Source organism: Euwallacea fornicatus, chromosome 6 (genome assembly GCF_040115645.1).
Source record: "Euwallacea fornicatus isolate EFF26 chromosome 6, ASM4011564v1, whole genome shotgun sequence".
NCBI lineage: Eukaryota > Metazoa > Arthropoda > Insecta > Coleoptera > Curculionidae > Euwallacea > Euwallacea fornicatus.
In genome coordinates, this window is record NC_089546.1 from 718,098 (window position 1) to 739,775 (window position 21,678).

Here is a 21,678-nt window from a genome sequence, read left to right on the forward strand (position 1 = left end):
TGATATACGGCCGGTTGAATATGCTTTGCAATTATGCTTGAAGTATAGTCACTCACAAAAGTATTCGTACAGCCACTAATTTTCCGATATAATGGAGATATACCAATGTAATAAAGAAAAATAAGCGATGCAGCATATAATACATTCCAAATCTATACCTTTACAATAATTTAAACAAAAAAGAAAGCAGTTCAATTTTTTTTCTAATCAGTTTTAAAGAGCTCACAAAAGTATTCGTACACCACTTTTATTCCACACATTTTATTAATCAATATTTCGTAGGACCTTCATTATTTAAAATTACGTCATTAAGCCTTTTAGGCATGGAATGGACTAAGTTAGCAGTAACTTCCGGGGAAATTTTCAGCCATTCTTCGTGTAAACCAGGTTTAAGAGTTTCCCGTCTTGTAATCCTCCTTTGATTTTCTGGAGACCAGATATTCCTCTCCAATTCTTTCCAGAGATGCTCAATAGGATTTAAATCAAGCGACTGGGCGGATAGTGAAGAAGCTTTGGTACATTATACGCTACCCACATTTTAACATTATGCGCGCAACGCTTTGAATCATTTTCTTGTTGCAAAATCCAATTTTGCAACCCCAACTTTTCAACACATAATGGTATATTAGCGCGCAAAATGTTTATATATTGATGTCGTTCCATATTACCATCAATAAATGCCAGAGATCCAATCCCAACTGATAACATGCCTCTCCAAACTTCAATATTGCCACCACCACGTTTAATAATGGAACGTAGATTTTTGGGCTCTAATTCTGTGTTTTTTTACGCCAAACTCTGCATTTTTCATCACATCCATGCAAACTGACCTTGCTTTCGTCAGTGAACAAAATTTTTTTCCAAAAATTTTCATCGTCGTTTTTGTACTTGGCGAAAGCAAGTCGTTTTTGACGATTAATTACAAAAATTAACGGTTTTCTTCTAGGCATTCTTCCATTGTGTCCAGCTGATTGCAATACACTTCGCCCATTTTCTGAATATACATTCCTATTAGTAATTGTTGACAACTCATTGGCCAAAATAAGAGCACTTGTTTTCGGATTATTTTTAATTTTTTTAATAAAAGTCAATTCTTCTTGTAAAGTTAACACTTTCTTAGGCCTGTTCATGGTTTGTTAAACATATTTCCCGATTCTCTGTACTTTTTAATAATGTACTGCACAGTAGACCGGCTTTTACTAAAAATTCTACTAATTTCTGAATATGATTTTCTTTCTCTATGAAGCTTAATTATTAAATTTCGAATATTTTGCGAACATTCGTTCCCCTTGCGACCCATTTTCACTAAATGCTCGAAGGTTGCGACTATAGAAACATTTGTCATTAACAATATTAAGAAAAAATATATATATACAGGGTGGTCATTTAGTGCGGTCTCGAAAGATTACGACTAAACAATTTAATATTTTGAATTTATTTTTTTTGCGTTATATAGAACTCGATTATGGGTACATTCTAAAATTGTTTTCGTTTTATACATGGTGTTCTAAATAAGTGAAAAATATCAAAGTTATGTTTTTTTTAATAGGACACCCCATATATTAATATCGTTTTAGATTTCTTGAGAAAAATAAATGTAAGTTTCATTAAGGTTTACTTGTCCTAAATCTTAAGGATTTCGAAATAATTAAGTTTTTAAAAAAAATCATGCAATTTTAAAAACTTTGTTTTGAAGGAAGTTTAAACTGGAGTAAATCGAAATTCATACCAAACCTTAGATATGAGACGTATTTTATGCCAGAATTATTAAAATTGAAATATCTCATACAGTGCGTCCAAAAAATAACATGAAAATTACATTCTTTTTGAAAGAAAATAACTTGCTTAATTTAAATAGAACACCCCATATTTTATTACTCGAAATAAGAGATAAACATATGACTAATAATTATTAATTTTGCTACCTTTTCTTAAATCTTATTTTTCGAAGAAAACCTGTACATTTAGGTATAGGAAGGTGTAACGATTTTTGATTAGTCATATGTTTATCTCTTATTTCGAGTAATAAAATATGGGGTGTCCTATTTAAAAAAAAAACATAACTTTGATATTTTTCACTTATTTTGAACACCCTGTATAAAACGAAAACAATTTTAGAATGTACCCATAATCGAGTTCTATATAACGCAAAAAAAATAAATTCAAAATATTAAATTGTTTAGCTGTAATCTTCCGAGACCGCACTAAATGACCACCCTGTATATATACAAAATTTTTATTTCGCACGAAATAGGCTATCGACCTTTTGGTCTTTCTGCCCTTGAGTGTATACATTTCATTTTAGAGTCTCACTATTTGCAATTTTCCTTAAACTAGGTGTTGTATAAGTGGGACTAATGCAGGGGGTAAGGGAATAAGATGTTACGATAGGGTTTATGTTTGGAACTGTTCTAAGAGGGTGTTTGTGGGAGAATGGAAGCGTGATTGTCTAGTTTGTCTTGTTAGGCACAGTGGGGTCAGTAGTGCTAGATTGTGAGGATTGTTTTTCCATTTTGTTTGGATGTGTTGTAGTCGTTCCGTTATTCTTGTCATGTGCGTGCGTTCGTATAATAGTTGGTTAGATGGGTTGTGTAGTGGGTTTTTGGGGTTTCTTATTTTTGTGATAGTTCGTAGGGCGATATGTTCTGTTGTTTGTATGTGTTTTATGGTCTTTTCCGGTGCGTTTGCTCTTAGGATGTGTCCGTAGTCCAGGAGTGGTCTGCATATCTGCATCTATGTGGTCTTTGTCCTGAAGGTTATGGTTGTATATGTCATGGCAGTATATGTTGTAGAGTAGAGGAGAAAGTGGAGAGCCCTGCGGTAGGCCTTGTTGTGGGAAAAAAGAGAACGATAGAGTATTGTCTATACGAATTTCTAGTTGTCTGTTTTCAAGGATGTTTTTTATAGTTGTTATCAAGCATTTTGGTGTTTGTAGTTCGAAGAGTTTGTACAATAGTCCTTTATGCCAAACCGTGTCGACGGCTTTGTTGATGTCCATGAATAGACTTGCTGATTTTCCTCCGTTTAAGTGTGTTAAGAAAAATATTTGTGCCTATTCTATTAAAAAAAAAACCTAAAAATGTAAAAAGGAATGTGGTGTACGAATACTTTTGTGAACTTTTGAAAACTGAATTTTTCTTATATTTTTTGAACGGTTTTCTTTTTTGATGTTTAAATTATTGTAGAGGCATACTTTTGGATTGTGTAATATGTTGCATTGCTTTTTTTTATTACATTGGTATATCTCCATTATATCGGAAAATTAGTGGCTGTACGAGTACTTTTATGAGTGACTGTGTATATTCGAGAGTATTATGGAAGACACAACAGAGTGGAGAAATGTAGAAAAATAACGAGTTGAGATCCAAAATATTGGAAAAAGCGAAAGAATTGGTAGAATTTATGGGATAAGACTAGTAGGAAAGCAATTATCTAGAGAATTTTCTGTTGCCGAAAGAAGTTTTACGTTCAAAAAATATGTTTTCTTTTTATTTGAACCAGAAAGAGAAGAGGAATTCAATTCCTGCAATTCATCTTCTCATGTAGCGTTGATGATACACTCGGCAGCATAATTATGGCACCATCAATAATTTTTGGATCCTTTGAACACACGTATTTAAAAAAAATATATTTCTTAAAATTAAAAACTGCTTCAAAATAAACATTTGGGCTAAATTTTATGATAACTATTATTTACTTAACTGATTTTGAGACAAAATTTACTTTTTTTGATAGTACATAACAATAGCTCCATTATGTAAAATTAAAAATTAACAATTTCTTCATAGTGAGTTTGACCACTATTTTTCGGATAAATTCAAATATTCTTGAAGACATACTGTTTACAAGATTTGGCAATATTTTGGCTCTAAATTATTCCAAGTGTGTTCAATAGCCCCTTTCAAATCAGCAATTGCATCGTATTGGTTATTGTTGGGAATAGGCTATATGAAATAATACTATGTAGGATTTTTAAAATAATATATTGTTCTGCTAAAGACCACTCAGAAAAGGAGCCAGTAACACACTACTATACCATTTTCATTATCCCTATCATCCCCTATGGCTCCACAAAAGGGCATCTTGAAGCCTTCAAGAGTATGTTAAATTTCACAGAGGTCCTTTCTCCACTTTAAACCTAAATCTAATAAATTTAAAGCTTTATCTTAGTTCGACCATTGAATAAGTTTTTGACGACGTTAATGACTTAAAAGTCCATAACTCAACACTTATTGTCAGAATAAATACGACACAGTAAAATGCCCCATAGATTTCCTATGGGGTTTATATCCGGAGAACACACCGGACAATTCAACATTTCAACCAGTTGTTTTTCAAACCTCGTGTATTGACATGTATACGGGCGTTGCCTTGATGATATAAGTAATGGCTGTCGTGATTCTCATGCAAATGTATTGCATTAAATGCTCCTCCAAGACACTTATGTAATTTTGGCTATTTATTCGAGTAGAGAGAAAGACTAAGTGAGTAACACCTGTTATAATAAACACACTCCATACCATCAATATGCTACCTAGAAAATTACGAATGTTGAAGCAACGAGATTCTTTTCTTAAATTGCGCCAATATGAATTGAAACCGTCTGAACGTTGAAATCAAAATTTTTCCGTTAGAGAAAATGACTTAAAAGTTTAAAGTAAGACTAAGGTGACTAGTAAATTCGAGTGAATAATGAATGTATAGTGTGTCTCAAATGAAGGGGTCACTATGAGGATCTCGGAAACCGTTAGGGATACGAGAACGTTTGGATTATGGCAAAGATGTGTATTTTTATGCGGAATAAAATGCCGGTTAAAATTCCGAAAACGTCCTACTGGTTTCGAAGACATACGAAAAAAACCGAAGCTCTGATACTTCGATTTTGCTTCCTTCTGACGTCATTCCCATAAATATCTGAAAGCAAATGAACGATTATTAGGTCTTAGGTGGCTGTGAAACAAAACACGCTAGATTGTAATGGCCGATTTGTCAAAAGAATTATTTGCCTATTTTCACTTATTTTCTCATTTAATAATTCATTGCAACCGATGAAAAATGGTATTTTTAAAGTTTTCAAATTTCAAAAGCGTAACATATTAGAAATTTTTTACTCTTTTATAGAAATTCAAAAATTCCAACTCAACGATATTTGAAGCAGCATTCCAATGGAGAATAACCTCATCAACGGTTGTTTTATAAACTGAAGAAAAATTTGATGCAATTTGGAAGTTCTAGTAAGCTCCTAAATAATTCTGGACATCGAAGAGATCCACATGAAGAGGAACTTATTTTAAATGCGATAAATTTTTAATGTTATTAACATTATACCCATGCGTCGATTGAAGTTTTTTGAAAGGTGAATAATGCCCCCCAAAAATCGCTTAGGCATTTCGGAAAGAAATTGCAAATTTTTAGATTAAGAATATAGAGAACTTTGCGTTCTAATAAATATAAACCATATAAGATCCATAGAAGTCATGAACTTGGACCGGGTGACAACATTAGAAGATTGAATTTTTGTCACTGGCTTTAAAATAAAATTACTAAAGATAACAGCTTTTTGTCAAATATAATTTGAAACGATGAATACTCATTCTTGACGAACGGAATATTCAAAAAGACATAATCAACACCATTAGTTGATTGAAAATCCGAGACAAAATGTAGAAGTTAGACCAAACGGGCGAGTGTCCGATAGAAATCTTGGCTTCATAATATATGATGGTTCTTTGACATCCGAAAGACATTTACAACTAATATTACCTCAAATTCTAGATCAATTTGACGATGAATCGTTGAATATTCTACCACAGTTATAGTGACAATATGACGGTATTCTTCCACACAACGAACGAGAAGTAAATTATTTGAATAAAATGTTTCCAAATCTATGGATCGAAAACTAGGGACCTCTGAGGTGGCTTACTAGAAATCGTGATTTGAATCTCTTAGATTTATTTTTGTGGGGGTACCTTCAAAACCGTTTATACCGCGAAATTCTAAATAATATAATATAAACAAATTACAACAGAATTTAACGAGGGAAATAACAGCGATTCCCCGTTGATATATTCAACATTCGAAATTAAGATTACTTAAACTGGGTGCAAAATGTATCCAGGCGAATGGCTTTCAATTCGATTACCTTTTATAATTTTCCTTCATTATTTCAATTATTATTAATTAAAATATGTATTTAATATTTAAATTAATATTGTTATTAATGTAGGACCCAGTAGTCAAATCAACCACCTTTTACATGGTTTTTAATTGTATTGCATTGTGTATTCTGATCAGGTCGTGACTCTATCGGAACAGTGGTAGATTGTAAATAGAGTTAGGATTAAATTGTTGTTAAGGAGATGATGTACCCCTTTGGCATATTTATGATAGACTTTGGTTGGTGAGTGAGAATTCCCACCAAGTTACTTTGTCCGCATGGGAGTTCCCCGCAAAAGACTTTGTCGGCATCAGTATTACTTATGATAAGCTTTGTCGGCCCTAATAATGTAGACGCAATTACCGCCGACGAAAGACTTCTTATCAGCTTCAGCACCACGATCCACTACGGCGGGTAGTGCACGTGGTGCGGATGGCACCCCAACTAGAGTACGCCCATGGTACGCCGTCAGAGGGTTTAGAATTTAAGACTTTCTCGAAGACGGAGAATTCCTATTCTATTTCAACTCCGATTTCTGCTGATATTCGATTCGATTTTAAAGTGAAGACTAAAGCCGCGTCCACCCTCATAAACACAGCTTTAAATTATACCCTAGCCTAACGAAATATAAACCTACATTAATATAAATAAAATCGATAAGCTTTTGTTATTTTTGAATTAATATTTTTCAAATTCGAAAACGCAATAAAATATTCAGGTTCATATTGAAATCAAAGAAATGTTGATGGTCGTCAAATGACGAAACGTCGGAAATAAAGTTTAATTGTACCATCTTTCCCTTCAGAAATAGAAGCCCTAATAATCTGTCATTTGCTTTTCGATATTTAAAAGAATGACGTCAGAAGGAAGCAAAATCGAAATATCAGAGCTTAGGTTCTTTTGCATATCTTCGAAACCAATAGGAAGTTTTCGGAATTTTAATCGGCATTTTATTCCGCATAAAAATACACATCTTTGCCATAATCCAAACGTTCTTGTATCCCTAACGGTTTCTGAGATTCCCATAAGGGCCCCTTCATTTCAAACACCTCGTACAATTTGCCAGTTACGTTTCAGGTTCTCCCGACGAAACACCACTTGTGCGTCATTATGACGAAGGGAAATCTTGGGCCTGTGTTCACCTTTCGACGCACAACGTTTCAGTCGGTGGCAAGAACTCTTCTGATAGCCCATCTTCATGAACTTTCCATTCTGCGGCAATTTCACAACAGCTTTTTAAGCCATTGCTGGAGGCGACGATGATTCTTCATCTTGATAATTCCGACACTTTTGTTTATCCCTCTTCTTTATTAGTGTCCTATTGTTCTGGGACTGTGAGGAAGTTAATAACCACTTTGTGCCATCTTTCAATTTTTCTGCTCGTTAACTCACACCTTCTTCGTGGAAAATTAAAATTTTGCCGTGTTCGAAGTGAGTAAAATAAGATCCACAAGACAATGCGAATTATTCAATAATAAAGCTAGATAAACTTCAAAGAAGAACACGCGTTAGACTGGAAAATAGAATAATATAGAAAATTCACTTGATTCCCTAGTAAGAAATTATTAATTTTTAATTTTACATAGTGCAGCAATTGTTATGGACTATCAAATAAATTAAATTTTGTTTTAAAATTACAATAGTTGTAATAAAATTTAGCCAAAACGTTTCATTTGAAGGAACATTTGATTTAAAAAAATAAATAAATAAAAAAATGTGGGATCAAAAAATTCAAAAATCATAGGTGATGCTCCTAAGTATAGCATTTTGTGTTTAATATACTGCAAATTTTGGTGGTAATTTGTGAACTGGTAAGCAGAAACGCCAAACTAAGGCTTAGGAGGAAAAACCTCCAACTGAATACTAGCCAGTGGATTATTCTGCAGTACTTAGAATCAGGGCCAGGTTAAGTCGGGATTGCACCGGTTACAATGACTCGCGAGCCGCGTGCCTCACAAGCGCTAAAGGTTCAGGTCAAGGCTAAGCGAATAAAGGGAAAGAACCCTCAACCGGCCCCCAAACCTTTTAAAGCAGACGAACCGCAGAAATGGTAATCCGGATCGCATTCATGCGGGTTGATTTGCAGCATGTGAAGGGAAACGACTTTTCTCTGAGAAAAGAAGTTTAAGGAAGCCGGACATGAAAATTTCCAGTACCTTACTTTGTTACTTACCCCTAATGTAATCATCAGGAATTATGCTTTTGCTCAAGTTGTTATTGGGATTTCTGGGTTTTAGTATTAAACCGTAACACCCAAAAGTGAATATGCTAAAAGACACACAATTTTCATCTAATCCACTGAGTTCCAAAAAAAGTGGCTCATCCGATTTCTTTTGTCAAATTTAAAACGCTATAACTTTTTTACCAGTTATTAGAATTCAATCCTTTCTTCGACGCTTTATAGCGTATCCCGTTGGCTATTAATGTAAATGGAAGAAACCAATTTTATTTCGTTCTTCATGAAAGTTAAGGAAAAGTTTTGATTTATGTTTTTTATCATTTGTTTTATCACTCTGCGCATGAATATAACCCTTGAGTTAAAAATTTTTAAACGTTGTTGGAAAGTGCCCCTTTTTTGCATATCTTTTGTTTTTCAGTTCATTGTTTTACCATTAAAATTGTCAAAATTACAGCATTTTTACTGGAACGCTGCATTGAACAAAGAATTCAGTCTTACTAATATATACAGTCAGCGGCAAAAGTGAGTACACACTTAAAAGTTGTACGATTTATCTCGTAGTAAAAAATATTTAAAAAACCTTATTTAAAGTTATGAATACGGTAGAATGTTCGTTCTATTGTCTTCATAATTACCACTTAAAAACATGTTTATATACAATTGGCAACAAGGTAGACTTTGGGGAATCACAGGACTCCATAAAATACGATGCAAAAATGAGTACACAGTCTGTGTATTAGAGATCAGTTAAAACTAAGTGGCATGCAGTGAAGAAGTAATCCGTACGATTTGTTAATTGTTTGGCTGTTAATACAATATCCAATAAGTAACAACATGGCAAAACGTAATGAAAATCATAAAAGAACTGAAATATTAGAAGATTTACGCAAACTTATAGTAACATTGCGGCAAGAGGGCAAGTCTTTTCGGAAAATTGGAAGTATAGAGAAGAGACATTACAGAACTATAGAAAAAAAATTGCGATAAGTATGAAGCTACGGGTAGTGTACGCAATAAACCTCGTTCTGGACATCCACGGAAATTAACACCTCTTGATATACGCGATATAACAAGGACGGTTAAAAAAAATCCTAAAACCACTGCAGTTCAATTAGTCGCGGATATATCAGAACAGAAGGGGACTTCTATAAATGTTAGTACTATTCGGCGAGCACTCAATTCGCAAGGTTTCCATGGTCGTATACCCCGTAAAAAGCCAGCTATTAGTGCTAAAAATCGAACCCTCAGAGTGGCCTTTGTAAAAAAATACTTATCAGAACCACTAGAATTTTGGAACACGATTCTTTTTACAGATGAAAGTAAATTTGAGATATTTGGTCAAAAAAAGTGGTCAAAAATATGGCGAACGAAAAATTCTGAGCTGGATCCCAAAAATCTCTTGAGCACCATCAAACACGGGGGTGGTTCCGTAATGGTTTGGGGTGCAATGGCAGTCCCTAGTGTGGGGCAGTTGGTTTTTATTGACAAAATAATAGATAAAACAATATATATGAATATCCTAAAAACTAATTTACAGCCCAGTATTGTCAAATTAGGTTTACAGGGGTCATGGGTATTTCAGCAAGATAATGACCCCAAGCAAACTGCCCATGTGGTCAAAGAATGATTGTTATACAACGTTCCAAAACAACTCCATGCTCCACCCCAGTCTCCAGATCTCAATCCCATTGAGAATCTATGGGAAATATTGGACAGGAAGGTGCGTTCTAAACAAATTACAAACGTAACTTCTCTCAAAACTGCACTACTTGAAGCATGGGATACAATTTTGCCTACTGTTACACAAAATTTCATTAATTCTATGCCCAAACGATTAAGAGTTATCATCAAGGCCAATGGTGGTCCAACAAAGTATTAATTTTTATCGTTAATGTTAACAAAATGCATTGAAACACGCCGATTTGTAATATTGTGTACTGACTTTTGCCTTTATTTTAAAGCTCTGTTATAAGGCAATCATCTATAAATTGATTTGTAATCCATTTAGGTAATTACAATTATTACAATGTTTTTATGTAACCACATATGTACCTATATTTAATGTTTATAAAATCTTTTTCATTATTTAGTTTATCTTAAATACATTATTCTTTCAATTTCTATGGTGTGCACTCACTTTTGCTGCTGACTGTAGTACATTATTCAATTCAAATAGTAATTTTGCACACAAATACAAAAAGTAATTTTGCAATTGGCACAAAAAAATGTCTATTACACCTGAACAAACGGTGAAATTGATTGCTTGAGTGAATGATGCTCGTAGCAAAACAATATGTTACTCGTGAAGAAGGAATTCCTTTTGTAACAGCGTGTATACCTTTTCATAAGTGCCAAGAAACTGCAAGCGCAATTGAAAGGGCGGGTTCTGGTCGCCCCCGAAAAACAATCTGTAAAGACGATAGTCTTGTGAAGCTACAGATTTTACGTAATTAATTTAGCACTGCAGTGGAGACGCAATAAAATCTTTGACAAGTTCAAGATACCACAGTAAGCAAACAAACTGTTTGTAGTTGACTGCAAAAAATAAATCTTAAAGCACCAAGGCCTGCGAAAGATCATAAATTATCTCCAGTGCACCGGACAGCACAAAGAAACTTTGTTACAACTATGGATAATGGAATATTCAAGAATGGTGCCGTGTCTTATTCACAGTTGAATCAAGGTTTATCTTAATATGGTAGATAGACGAAAGCAAATGTGGCGAAAATTGGGCGAAACACTCAACCAATAGTCGTTTATAGAGCCGCAGAATTTTAACGGAGGCTCAATGATGGTGTGGGATCCAATCTATATACAGTTACTCACATAATTGAGTACACACCTCTGAATTTATCAAATATGGTTCTAATTTTCAAATTTTAACCGACTTTTTGAATGCCGATTCTGCATCTAAATAAGTCTTACAATATCAACAACATTATATTAAAAAAATAAATTTCAAACAAGTACTTTTACAACGGATTTTGAATATTTTAAGAAATTAAAGCGAATTGCGATGACACAAAATTAATGATACGCCTGCAAATAATCTATAAAATATCTACGGAATTTAGAAAAAAAAGTTGTTTACGCACTTAGGAATTCTTGGTTTTATATGTCAGTTGTTTTCTGTAGTTACTTACATTAGTAAATCATCTTAAACAAAAATGGCACGTGTTCGAAGCGAAATATCAATTGATATGAGAAAGCAAATTATAAAGTAGTATTGCCAAGGAAAATCGTTTCGTGAAATAGGAAAATTGATTGACAAAAACCATTCCACAATACAGAAGATTATTAATCGGTACAGATATGAAGTAACAATCGAAAATAAACCTGGAAGAGAAAAGAAAAGGATCCTGAATTCTCAAGATGAGCGTTTTATATTGCGACAAAATAAAGGAAATCCTAAAAGAAGTGTTGCACAACTACGTCAGGAGGTCGAGGAAAGAATACATCGGACGATATCTAATGAAACAATACGAAAAGTACTTCGGAACAACAATTTTCATGGTAGAATTGCACGTAAGAAACCCTTCATTTCCAAACGAAATCGTCTTAAAAGATTGGAATTTGCCAAAAAATATGTTAATTGTGATGTATCGTTTTGGAACAACGTAATATTTCCGATGAGACCAAAATCAATTTATTTGGCTCTGATGGTCGTCAAATTGTTTGGAAAAAGCCAAATACTGCCTTCAAAACAGAGCACACCGTTCCTACTGTAAAACACGGAGGTGGTAGTGTACTATTGCGGGATTGTAAGGGAACTGAAGGAACTGGGACTTTGGAGTTCATCGACGGCATTATGAATAAGGAGAGATACTTGGAAATTTTAAAAAATAATTTGCATCGTTCAGCTGAAAAATTTAAAATGCCTCGATGTTACTACTTTTACCAAGACAACGATCCCAAACACACTGCGGCTATAGTTAAGCATTGGCTAATATACAACGTTCCTCGATTTGTAAACCCACCCCCACAATCACCAGATATCAATCCCATAGAAAATTTGTCGATGGATATGAAAAGGACCCTTAAAAAAAACAATCTTTAAATATCTTCCAACTCAAGCAAGATATTATTGATGTATGGGAAAACATCCCGTCTTCCGTTACGAAAAATTTGGTAGCATCTATGCCAAATCGTCTAAAGGCCGTAATTGATGCAAAGGGATTTGCAACCCATTATTAAACAAAATTATCCTTAGAAATCCATTATTATTAAGAGGTGTATCTTTAATTTTCTGTCATCGTATTTCACTTTGATTTCATAAAATATTTAAAATACGAATTTAAATTGATTTTTTGCAATTTCTTTTTTTAATATACTGTTGTTGAAGTTGTATCAATTATATAGAGACAGATATGTTATTCCAAAAGCTGTTGAAATTGAAAAAATAGACCTTTATTTGATAAAATCAGAGGTATATACTCAATTGTGTGAGTAACTGTAAATGGACGTATATTGCTTCATGTTTTCCATTCTAAGCAATCAATTACAGCGCAAATCTGCAAGTTTGCACAGTATATGCAGCCGTTTGCTAAGTTAGCTGATCCTAATTTTATCCTAATGCATGATAATGCGAGACCACATGTAGCAGGATCGTTTGAAACTTCATAAAAACTGCTGGTATCAGCACATTACAATTGGCCTGCGCAAAGTCCTGATATGAACCCAATTAACGATCTATGAGATGAATTAGGGCACAGGATGCGTTCTCGCGATAAGCCTCCAGCAACACTAGAAGAAATGCGTATTGCTTAGTTGACAAATGGAACATCATACTAGACCAAATCGTACTAAATTTAATTTCCAGTATGCCAAGAAAAGTAGAATCTCTAAGAGTTAGTAATAGCCGCTATTGAACTTAGTTAATTTGGCGATTTTGCCTTGTTCACAACTCAATTTTTCAATAAAAATGTTAATTAAACCTTTGTATTCACATTATCTTAGTTTCGGTTGGATTCTGTGCTAAATGCAAAATTCCAGTAGAATTGCTGTGAGTTCGACAATTTTAAATATAAAACAATAAATTGAAAAAAAAACTAAAAGAGTCCTTTCCAACAACGTTTAAATGTTTTTAACATAATTCAATTAAAAAGTGATTTTAAAAAAAATGATAAAGAGCATAAATCTACATTTTCCCAATAATTTTTATGAAGATAGAAGCAAAATTAGTTTCTTTCATTTACATGAATCGCCAACAGGTTAAATTATAAAGCGACGAAAAAATTATTGAATGCGAAGAATTGGTATAAAAGTTGTATAGTTTCGAATTTAGTTAAAAAACCGGGTGAACCACTTTTTTTGGAACTCAGTGTAATTATTCTTCGAAATATATTTTTTTCTATTCATGTAATTAGGAAAATATAGTTTTCATCGTGTGAAACAGTGTTTGAAAGATTTTTCTATAGGAGTGTAGAAAGATAACTTTTTAACCTTTTTTGCCACAAAGGCTATAAACTTTTTAAATTGTTTAAATTTTAGTTATACACAAATGCATCGATTTGTCTTTAAAATATTGATGAAATCTTGTTAAGCTCGAAATAATTTTCTCGGTTATGTTTTGAAAAAGTAGAGTGTAAGATTGATGGCAAGACAAGCATTTTCAGCCGAAACTGAGATGGGTTTACTGTCCTAAACCTAATATACCGTTATTTATCGACAACAACTTTTTTCCACATATACATTACTGGATTTTCGAATGATTCCTATCACAAATTTTATTACAACAAAAAATGGTACTTACCAATGGAAAAAAACCAAAACAACAATAATACATTCATTAACGCTATAAGGTGCATTCATTTTTTGAACTTTTCAAATATATTAAAGCATCACAAACCGACAAAGTAGTGTATTAACTGTTAATTAATATTAATAGGCAATTTAAAAAAACACACAAAAACATAAACGAGAAAGACATGAGTGGCGGCAATTCTTTTAAAGCATATGACCCAAAATTCAAGATGGGAAAAAAGTAATTATTTGGTTGTTAGGTTAATTACGAATTTAGTGGGTTAAATTCACTTACTTGCTCAACTGTAAACGACCGTTTCAATTTCACAACAACTCATTTCCTTTTACGTGTAACACGAATGATTCAGAACTTATTAATTTTATTATTTTAATCGTAACAAAATAATTTGCCGCCACTCTAAGAAAATTTGTGAATTAATCAAGGAGAATTCATTATTCTAAATGAAAGCATAAAGAGGCTCATGTGACTGCTGCTTGCTTGAAGTTTTGTGGTCTTTCCCCTTCATTTTCATTATTTGAAAACGTCTATTTAAGTTTCGAAACTCCTTCCCTGTGTTGATTAGCTTCATGGTTCACAGGTTCTTCTCTTCTACCTAAAATAGGTCTAGGAAATGGGATGGGGAGTTTGCTGCCTAGGATTGGACGAGGACCACCTACTAATACCTGTTGATGCACCGATCTTCTGGAGTATCTAGTTAAATATAGCATTCACAACGAATACAATTCAAGAGGTACATGAAGTAGCTTAAGTGTTATTTGGAATGTGTTATACCTAGAACATTGAGGCTCTTTAACAATAACCTTTGGCGATAACGTCGGAGTTGAGGATTCTGATGGGCTCTTCATCATGGTCTTCAAAGGCGGAGTAAAAGCAGGTGCATTCGGATCCAAGTCGAATACCATAAGGCCGAAAACCCAAAAAAGCACGTATTCAATACAAAACAATTCGTTTTGAATCTTCTGACGTAAAGTAATTAATGCCTCTTATTGGACCAGGAAGGGTTACAGAATCTTCCTAAAATTTTCACCAGGTGTATCTGAAAATAACATTTCGATTGCCTCAAGTCGTCAAGAAATTATCAATATCAAGTATAGTTGTTAAAAAGCAATATTTTTTTAAAACTTAAATCAAAAAGAATTGAAGCCTGCTTGTGTAAAAGCTGCTTCTAACACGAATTATGTATATATAGTTTATCTACGCTACCTCTAAAAAATTACTGTCACAAAAAAGTTAAATTGTTGTTTTAAATAATTATTATCATTCACTTGCCGACAATTCAAAATTTATACTTCAACTACACATGCAAAAACACTGTAGCTGGTCTACTGGCTCTAATAATTTATGTACATATATGCAAATTCCATTTTACATAGGGTGTAATGGTTGTCGCCAAGTAATCATGATGGCAAAAATATTAAATTTTACTACTCTGAAAATTTTTGCAGGATAAAATTATTTGAACAAAAAATAACTCTGGAGGCAAAATGTCTCATTTTTGACTAGGGCTCTCTATGCAAAAATTGTTAACGGCCATATCCCCTATAATCTTCATAAGTTTAGTACAATCTTCTTAAAACACACTGTGACACATCATTAGATCCAACGTTATCTTGAAATCTCACAGGTGAGGCTTTGACTTCATTGCACTTTCTTAATTTGTAACAAACCATGTAATGGTCTACAATAATAAAAATCAATTTTTTAGAAAAAGCAACAGCAAAAATTTTTTAGAGGTCACTACCATCTGGTTATTCTTAAATTATTATAGTCTAAGTCATTGTTGAATGTAAGACGATCAATATTCTCCCTTATTAGTCTCAACAATTTAAAAACATCAATTCTGTGAAAATCTTCAAATACTTCAACAAGGTACTTAAGAAAAATAAAGAGCTGAGAATACTTTCCTGAGATGAATCAAATCGTCAAATACAGCAATGTTGCACTGAGATAAAGAGAAATCTACCTTAACCTTTAGAATCAGTTCCTCAGGTACGACTTTATGAAGATCAATAACCTGTCGGAGAACTGCTATTCTGCTAGTTTGGGCATTTGAATTTCAAGATCCATTTTATCGACGACTTTTTGTACAATCTGTATAAATAACATCTAGTAAAATAATCTAGTAAATGGTTAAGCTGCAATGCATTTACCACGCATTCAGAGAAAACACGTATATATATATGTAGATTTAGGACTCTTAATTTATGAAGTAAAAAACTATATTGATGTTTTGAAATTTCTCCATCTACATACATATGTATATATTACCTCACAGTGTTTAGTAAACTGTTAGGTCATAATAATCAACATATGCACTTACGCCATTCTTAACAACTGGTGCAACAATGCTTTTTTTTCAGCTCTTTATAAACACCACTACATTAAATAACAATATGCAAGGTCCAGATTAAACGTATGTTTTTTATAGAGCCGACACAGACTCAACACATCTTCTATTTCTACATCTTTCATCCTTTTAGACATCTGATCTCATGTCTGATGTTAAAGGAAAAATGAAGTTACTATTGTTCAAAAATTGCATTTGTTGATGTGATCTACTAACTTTAAATACAGACTTGAAATAATGTGGCAAAACTTCAGCCAGATCATACTCATTTCCAAGTTTAACACCATTATACCAACTTCATTTGTATATCCACCCCTCTTCAATTTATTAGGTACAAACGTTCAAAATGAACTAAGATTACTGTTAATATAATTTAATAGTTTTTTTCAATTCGGAGATACAGGATCAGTTAGCTTGAGCGAATCTGTGCGATTTAATGCTCGTTTAAAAACGTATTCGTATCGTTCAAAAACGAGTTTTAGATTTTTTTTAATTTAATTGAGAATTTAATACAACAAAGAATTGCTCATTGTAGAAAGATGAAATTAGGATATCGTCTAGATATTCTTTATAAGGTATCTAAGTATATTGAATTTTTTTCTTACACGTATGTGGCCAAATTTTAGTGGAAGAAAATATATTTTTATTAAGTGGGCTATATTAGGTTTGAATTTTTTAAACCATAATAAAAATCTAGATGAATCTTGCTTTTCAAAATTATCTTTTAAGACCAAACTTTACAGTTTTTAAGTCGCACTAGCATCAGAAGAACTTTCTTAATGAAAACTCTTAATACATAATATAAATGAATCGAATGCAATCACTACGTCTCATATTTTTACCGTTGAACGTCATACTGATGTAATTGGTATCAAAGTCAAAAAGAGAAAAAGAATCAAGAAGTAGTATTCTTATCTTTATCATATACATTGCTTCGAAGTGGTTTTTTTGTTTTGAAGTCTAAGTACTGAACTTGTAAAGTTGCGTCTTCGGTTTGACGTTCTCACTAGCATATATTCACTGGATGAAATGGAAAAATAATATCATAAACGTGTGTTTCAGATCAGTAAAATATCTGCAAGTTAATAGAGCAAAAAATATGTTGTAACATTCACTCCTGGGTAATGTGGTATTTTTTTATAATAACAAAATTTAATTAAAATCATATTTACAATGGAAACTAAATTATTTGAAAACGACCAAACGCTTATGTTAAGTCTGTTTAATTATATACATGTATGTATACAGGGTATTTCGGAACTATAATCAAACTTCTAGGGATTGTTTAGTGCCCCAATAAAAGATATTAGAGTATAAGAACCTGTGTCCGTAAATGTCTCTTTGAGGTGCTACGGCTATATGGTGCTTTACCACAGTTATGTTCAAAAATATTTTTATCGAATTTTAGGACGTTTCATTTTAATTTATTCGTATAAAATAACACTAAAGTAATTATTCAAAACATCGTTCTTGAGCTTCGTTGTCCTTATTTAAGTGATATACATACACCATTTCTGACGATTTTCCTAAAAATTTTATTATATATTTATTTATGTTATGAAATGCCAATTGCTATTGGCGTTTCATAACACAGAGACTCTACATGATCCCACAAAAAGAAATTTAAAGACGTTAAATTGGGTGACCTACGACACCATCAAACTGGACCAACTCTGCCGATCCAACGGTGTCCAAACTGACGATCCAAATACTAAATATTAAATCCAAATAAATTTTGAATAATTACTGTAGTGTTATTTTATTCATAACTGCCTTAAAGTGTTATAAAACTCTAGGACCTTAACGAGACATTTCCGGGCATCAGATCTTATGCTTAAATGTCTTCTATTGTGGTACTGAACAATCCCTAAAAGTTTGATCCCATAGTTCTGAAACACTCTGTATTTGTACATATTTTATTAAACAAAAAGACACACATTCTCCTGCTTTACCTGTAACCGTAATTCACAAATTAAATTAGGTACAATTGTATTTATTTACCTATTATCTCAAATCCCATCTTATTCTCATCCACATTAATTGTTTTAAAATTTTTGAAATTTTGTAAATATCTCCATAACTGTAAATGTTAAATGAAAAGATGTTATTGCAAATTAATAGAGAATTAAAAACTACATTAGAAGGACTTGAAAACAATCATGGGTACCATTTTAAAAAAACGAGTTTCAGTAATTTGTAAAATTTGCAAATTAGCGCTCTTATACAAAAAAAGTATAGTGCATTAAAAAAATGTTTTAACGTTTTTAAGTACCTCTGATTTTGATTTACTACTTTACAAAAACAAATTTCAAAAAACACCAGTTTTGTGATAATTTTTTTCTGACGCTGCATTTTTAAAGAAATTTCTCTAATATGGCAACACCGCAATCAATTTAAAAAATGTTTAATGCATTTTCCTTCTAAATTAAGGTTTCATCAAATGTCATAAAAAAAATTACGGATTGCTATTTAAAAAATTGTAACTTTATGCTGCCCAGCGAAAACGGTACACTCTGTATAAACAAAAGTATTATTAAATCATGCAGCTTTCCAATATAAATGAGTACTGTATTAAACATTTCATATTGATATTTATACAAAGACACCAGGAACCAAGACCGGAGTAATGGCGAACCCTGTATAAGATAAATCACTGGTCGTTTTAAGTGATATCTGTAGATGTAAAATATAAAACAGTCTGGTCCATAAATCACCCCGTGAGCAATCGCTATTTAAACTATATAAACATATGTACAATAAAGTCTTGTATTTACTCAATGTATAACCCTGATAATGAGTTTCTTATGGTTGAATTTTAATCACTTCACTCTGGGTCTGATTTAAAACCGTGGGTCTTACCCAACGCTGGTACTTCCCCATCCCGTCGCGCCGCATAGTTCGTAACTTAATTCGTAAATTAGCAAAAACGTTTCCAATACTACGTCCCACATATAGCCACAAGAATGAAAACCACGTAAAGCAGTAATATTACCCCCCACCAAACTCCTCCCTAATAACAAACAGCAAATCTTGTTATAACTACTGATTTTTTTATGTATAATATTTGGTTATACATATGTATATATATGAAAGTATAAGTAATCATTTTATAATAAATTTAAACACACATTATTTCGTATTAATATCTAATATTACTTCCGTTCCAAAATATATGTTCGATTCCATTTTTTTATGGATTATAGAACTAATGAAATCACATACATATGCTAATAGTTATTTAGTTAATTTAAACATCAATCCAGCAAGATAGTGCTAGATCACATTGCAAAATTGATGATGAGAAAGTTGTTCGCACCGGTACTGGAAATGGGTGAAACCACCAAGCATCCCTGATTTTAAAGTTCTCAATTTAATTTTTTTAACGCTATTCATTCCTTGCAATACAAAGACTCTTCGTCCACTATTGGTGAACTTATCACAGCCGTTTTATAAAACATGGAACGAAATAATCACGATAAAACTTGACAATGTTTTCATTACATTGCAAAGGTATGGAATTGATATTAACTATTTATTTTCAAAAAATTTCTAATTCATGTCATATTTTACTTATGAAAATATACGTTGTATATCCCTTTACATATTTTTAAAAGAAATTGGACACTTATTTTGGAATGCAGGTAGTATTTAAAATATATCCATATAGTGTCTCATTTAAAATAATGATTGATGATTACTTAACAACGGTAAATTGTATGAAAAAAAGTTTCAAATAAAAGTTGTCCGGTAAAAAGGAGGACGTCATGAAAATAGTGATTTTTAACCAAAACGTAATTTTGAAGTCATTTCAAAGGCAATTTTTTTTTCAAATACCAACCCTGTATTTTCTAAAGGTCCTTGTAAAACTTCAAATAATGAATATCTTTTATTTGAACAATTTTTTTATTAAACGTTTTTTGTATAGTTATTCTTGATTTTTGTCCACTTTTTGAGATAGTCGAAATTATTGCATTTTTTTTTCTAAAGAAATTTCGCAATGCACTATCCGTTTAAAACTCATAACAATCTTTCTATCCAATTAAAAAAAAAATCTATAAAAAAAATATTTTCTTAAATTTTCTCTGTTAAAGGTCTACAAGAAATCGACATTCTTTTTTCGATAATTAATTTGATTGTTTTGTATGAAATTATTCAAAAATTATTCTTTTAATTTCAAAATTCAGTAATTTAAATGAATCGCTACACTTTAGATGAAAAATTAGAAAAGTTTTTATTTATGGAAAGGCTGGAAGAAATATTAGTCGGGCAGTAGAACTTTACGTTGAAAGGAATCCGGATTAAAAAGTTTCCTATTGGACGACTTTCAACAGTATCATTAAAAATTTCAAAAAAACGAAAAAAGTAGAAACAAAGATTGCAGTCGCTCCCGAATACAACACATGAAGGCAATCAAGTAGCAGTTCTTGCAGCTATTGCCTTCGATCCTCATATAAGTTGTCCTCAAATTGCTGCTGACTCAGGAATATTAAAGATAAGTGTCCAAAGAATTTTGAAGGTGAATAAATACCATCCTTACCACATTTCTTTACATCAGGAACTCCATGGAACTGATTTTAAAAACTGAGTCAATTTTTGTAATTGGGCAAGGCAGCAATTAAATCAACGTTTTGTTTTCGGACGTATCAACATTCATAAACCACGGTGTACTGAATCGCCATAATTTGCATTTTTAGAGTGTTGTAAAGCCACACTGGCTTATATAAGTTGAATATAAAAGATCATGGTTCATAAAAGTATAGTGTGGTATTATTGGGGAATACTTAATTGAACTTTTCTTCATTGAAGAAAACTTGAATGCAGAAATATCCTGCAATTTCTTACATAATAATCTTCCGAAATTGTTAGAAAATGCTGCATTTGCGATTAGACGGGTAATGTGGTATTAGTATGATGGTTGTCCAGTCCGTTTTTCTAGAATGCTAGGTGAGATTCTGGTATAAATGTAAACAGATCAATGGATTGGACGGGACGTCCAGTGAATTGGCTTCGTAGATCGCCTCATCTGACCTCACCAGATTTTTCCGCAAAGGTTTTTTAAAGGACAAAGTTTATACACCAACAACTGCAAACGACATGGAAAGGAGAATTAAAAATGTGTCAATTGATAAATGGGGAGATCTCGCGCAGAATAAATAATTATTTTAGAATAAGAGTTGAGACATGTTTGGAGCAAGAGAAATTTTTTTTTGACATTTCCTCCTATAAGT

The 21,678-nt window shown here is 32.5% G+C and overlaps 1 protein-coding gene across 6 annotated transcripts in view; it reads right to left on the reverse strand.

Annotated features, from left to right (window-relative positions):
• The window catches only part of alka (alkaliphile), a 33,991-nt gene that overhangs the window by 2,032 nt on the left and 10,281 nt on the right, over nt 1-21,678 (reverse strand). For 3 of the 6 annotated variants that reach the window (XM_066283015.1, XM_066283016.1, XM_066283018.1), the window contains exons 2-3: nt 14,092-15,139; nt 8,334-8,428 (exon numbers count right to left, since the gene is read on the reverse strand). In XM_066283015.1, the coding sequence (XP_066139112.1) occupies nt 8,334-8,428; nt 14,092-14,150 (154 nt within the window). In that variant the 5' untranslated portion in view covers nt 14,151-15,139. Of the gene's footprint in view, nt 1-8,333; nt 8,429-14,091; nt 15,140-21,678 lie in introns of those variants that run through there. The other 3 variants (XM_066283014.1, XM_066283019.1, XM_066283020.1) reach the window with 3 other exon arrangements.